Here is a 3,811-nt window from a genome sequence, read left to right as displayed (position 1 = left end):
AGGAGAAGGCTACAGACATGAAAGCTTCAAGGGCATGAGAAGTAATGGCATTCAGGAAAGTGTTTTTTCACATTGGTACATTTCTAGAGTTTGTCATTTTAAAAAAACCCAAGAAAACAAACAACAACCAAATACCCACTAAATTTGACAAAAATAATTATGCTACTAATGGTCACTTCTATTTCTAACTGCCTCACATAGAGAGCATTAAGACATTTAGGCACTTGGTTTTCTTTTCCCCTAATACTGTTCTTTTAGTTTAATCTACATAAAATTGTTTAACACTAAATATTTAAAAATGTAAACTTAATTTTTCCCCATCAGAAAAAAAAAAGATTTTATTTTACCTATTCACCTTAAGAATGCACCCAATTCCTCCCAGGCTGGAGGTTCTGTTTCATTATATTGATATATCTTTTTCTCTCTTTCTCCATTTCCTTTTCCTCTTCCCAAAACATTTCTCCATAAATAAATTCAAAGGAACTAATTTATATCCAGTTAGTTTTTACTTCTTGTTCATTGGGAGGAAAAAAAATAGACTACTGAAGCAGGCTCAGGGGTTGTCCAGAACCAAGACCGGGTAACTGGGTGCTTTTGTTTGTTTGGGTTTTTTTTCTTTTTTCTTTCTCCTGATCCCTGCACAGGGTGGGGGAATGCAAAAGTGGAAAGAGTTGGAGAGGAAAAGGAGACTAAACTTGAGATTGCTGTTGGTTTTGACTTTGATTTTTAAAAAGATATATATGAAAGTCCACCATTCCTTAATGCGTGAAGAACCCCAGAAACAAGCTGCAAAAATGTTCCTGATTTCTATTTACAAGTGTCCCTAGTTGCTGTGGTAGGTTGTTGCTCCAGCCATCCCTTTGAGGTCCCAGTCCCTCCCAATTAGGACCCCAAGTCTACCAGACTGGAGGTGAGGGGGCCGAGCAGAGAGTCCTGGAGCTGATGCTGATGGGACTGCAGGCCGTGGCTGGCCTGGGAAGCTGTTAAGCCCGGGAGAGAATAGTTTGAGCTCCTGGTGTGGCCCATATTGCCCTGCAGCAGAAGAACGGAGTTCTGGTCTGGACTTTGGGGAGGTGAGAATTCCTCTTCTGAGCTGGACATGAGCGGCTTGCCCCCTTCCAGAGGAGAGAGTTGATTCTGCTTGTTGGAGGAGGAGTTATTGTTTTCTGTGTTTTCTCTAAGAAATAAAAGACAACACCATATGGTTAAAAAAAAAAAAAGGTTAAAAAAAAAAGTGCGACATGGAGGGAGGGGAGCTGGAAAAAGGAAAGGGCCATTGTGCAATCTGTCACCAACCCAAATGGAGGAGCTCTGCCCTCCCACCCATCCCCAAGAGTCTTGGGGGAGGTGAGGAGGCAGAGTAGACTGGGGAAATGGGAAGCTGCAGACAAAGCCTGCCCTAAGAAGCCAAGTCTCTTTCTCTTCCAGTTTTCCAAAAGACAGATGAGTAGGATGTATTTGAAAATGTGTATGTTCTTAATCTTGTTCAAGCAGTGATGTTTAAATTTCGATCAACTAGTACCATATTTAGAGTTTGAAAATCTTCCAGTTGTTTTTAGTGGTAAAGAAATGATCAATGTGTGCGTGATTGGGGTGAGTCAAGTCAATTGCCTTGTTCCCATCTGAGGAAACAATTAAACATCGCGTTTCCCTGCCCAGAGGTTGTGGCTTTGGAGACAGAGGACAGGTCATGGGAAGCGGTGCCCAGAGCGGCCCAGTGACCTGAGTAAACACGGGGAGCACAGCCAGTCTCCTATTTCATCAGGGAGTGGGCCCTCGGGCCTGGCTTAAAGGACAGAGTTTTGTAACTAAAGGCTAACAGGAACCGTGCTCTCCCTGTTCCCCTGCTACTTACTCCTCAGTTTCTCGCGGCCCTTTTTCAAGAGCCTCAGCAACATCTTTCCCAATCCGCCCTTCCCGGCAAGAGAAACCCCACGAGCCCGTACAGCTGCAAACAGGCGCGCTCTCCGCAGCGTCAGTCTGGACACTCGCAACCGTCCACTTGAGCATTTCGCTGCCCTCGCCGCTTCCGCCTTCCGAGTGCTTGCCGATCCTACCCACTCCCAGCGCCTGCCGTTCTTGTTTCTCTCTCCTGCCCTTACAGTATCTCTCCCCTTTCAGCTGTATTTATCCCGGTCAGTGGTTTTTCCACTCAGAGGGGAAGGAGGAGGCGAGATCTTCAGTGCCCAGGCTCGGAAGCGAACAAAGGAAACATAGCCGGCCCCTGCGCTCAGGTTTCCCCAAACTCACTGGCTTCAGCAAGCGCTCGCTCCGCGAGAGCCGCCTCCCCAACGTCTTTTCGAATCTCGGTCGGACACCCAAAAGCGCACGGATGGAGAAGGGCCAGGTTGCTGAGGGCGCTGGCAAAAGGAGCCGGAGGCAGAGACGGGTTAAAATATATATACTGCCTTCTCAGTTCCAAAGTAAGCGAAGTGTGCGACGGGGAGCCCTTCCTTGTCCAAGGCGGTAGCACAGACCGACAGCCAGATTGACGGGCGGCTGCGCCTGGGTCACGCGAGAGGGAGCGCCGTTTAGGAGCAACCCTTCCTGGCTCTGGATTCCGGGAGTAAACGCAGCGCCAACTCTTCCCCAAAGCTCTCTTTTTAGTGCATTTCTTTTAAAGACTCCTCCCTTTGTGCAGTGCAGAATAAAACCGGCAGCCTCTCATCCAAAAGACTACGAGGAGAGAGCTAAGTGTAGAACTGGGCGGGAGTGCCGGCGCGGCAGAGTCTCAGGCCAGCTTTCCCCCGCCCCTCCGCGGGTGAAGAAGAGAGAGGTTCGCGTCTAGGCCCCCACCGAACCCTGTCCTCTGGACACCAATCAACATTTCCCTTCCCATGATCTAGAACTCACTGTCCAGCCCCCACTTCTCGCCGCAGTCAGTCAGGGAGACAGGAAAAACAAACCTAGCGACAATGTTTCCCGACACTCACACCCCAAAGAAACCCACGCACGGGTGCCCAAAGCAAATGAGGCCCCATCCTTAGTAAGCAACCTCAGAGTTCATGAACTTTGGCTGCAGTGCTACCGAGACTTGGGCGCCGCCCCACGGAAGGACTCTGGCCCTCGGGGACGACTTGGTGGCATGGTGCCTTGGGGGGCGCGAAGGGGCGGAGGGGAAAAGAAAGTCCTAGGGTTGCCCGACCTATGGGAAGCACTCCGCGTACCTTTCCTTGGCCTCGGCGGCCCGGTCTCTTTGCCTCCGGTTCTTAAACCAGTTGCTGACCTGGGTGGTGGTGAGGCCGGTGGCCTCGGCCAGCTCCCGCTTCTCACGCGGCGAGGGGTAGGGGTTGTGCGCGTACCACTCCCGCAGAACGCCCCGCGACTTCTCCTTGAAGCAGTAGCTGGTCTCCTCGCCGTCCCAGATGGTGCGCGGCAGCGGGAATTTTCGGCGCACCCGGTATTTGCCCACAGCACCCAGGGGTCGGCCGCGCAGCTTCTCGGCCTCCACGTAGTGCGCCTTCAGCCACAGTTGCTGCAGTTTTGGGTGGTTGTGGGGCGAGAATTGGTGGCTCTCCAGGATCTTGTAGAGCTCGCGGAAGTTGCCGCGGTGGAAGGCGACCACCGCCTTAGCCTTGAGCACGCTCTCGTTCTTGTGCAGGTGGTCGCAAGCGGGCAGCGACCAGAGGAACCTGCCCAGGCGCTCCAGGTTCCCGCCTTGCTGCAGAACCTCGCACACGCACGCCACTTGCTCCTGCGTAAAGCCGAACGAAGGCAGCATAGACATGGCTGGGCCCTGCCGGGGCGCACGGCCCAGGCGCACGCCGTAGGGAGCAGAGTCGAAAAAGCTGGGGGCGGCGGCCGCCGAGCT

At 52.0% G+C, this 3,811-nt stretch overlaps 1 protein-coding gene across 1 annotated transcript; it reads right to left on the bottom strand.

The window, feature by feature from the left end:
• Positions 1-438: 438 nt before the first annotated feature.
• SIX1 (SIX homeobox 1) lies at positions 439-3,751 on the bottom strand. Its single transcript, XM_006144811.2, has 2 exons — positions 3,168-3,751; positions 439-1,177 (listed from the first exon to the last, which is right to left on the bottom strand). Exons 1-2 carry the CDS (start codon positions 3,725-3,727, stop codon positions 883-885), a joined length of 855 nt encoding a protein of 284 aa, XP_006144873.1. The 5' UTR covers positions 3,728-3,751; the 3' UTR covers positions 439-882.
• Between the last annotated feature and the right edge of the window lie 60 nt (positions 3,752-3,811).

This window comes from Tupaia chinensis, unplaced genomic scaffold, assembly GCF_000334495.1.
Source record: "Tupaia chinensis unplaced genomic scaffold, TupChi_1.0 Scaffold000133_1, whole genome shotgun sequence".
Classification (NCBI taxonomy): domain Eukaryota; kingdom Metazoa; phylum Chordata; class Mammalia; order Scandentia; family Tupaiidae; genus Tupaia; species Tupaia belangeri.
Note: the sequence above shows the minus strand (reverse complement) of the source record. Positions and strands in the feature narration are given on the sequence as shown.

Coding starts and splice junctions, on each gene's coding strand:
- SIX1 (XM_006144811.2), bottom strand. CDS start 3,727: ATGTCTATGCTGCCTTCGTTCGGCTTTACGCAGGAGCAAGTGGCGTGC. Junction 1,178..3,167: donor GCCGCCGAGGCCAAGGAAAG/GTACGCGGAGTG, acceptor TTTATTTCTTAG/AGAAAACACAGAAAACAATA.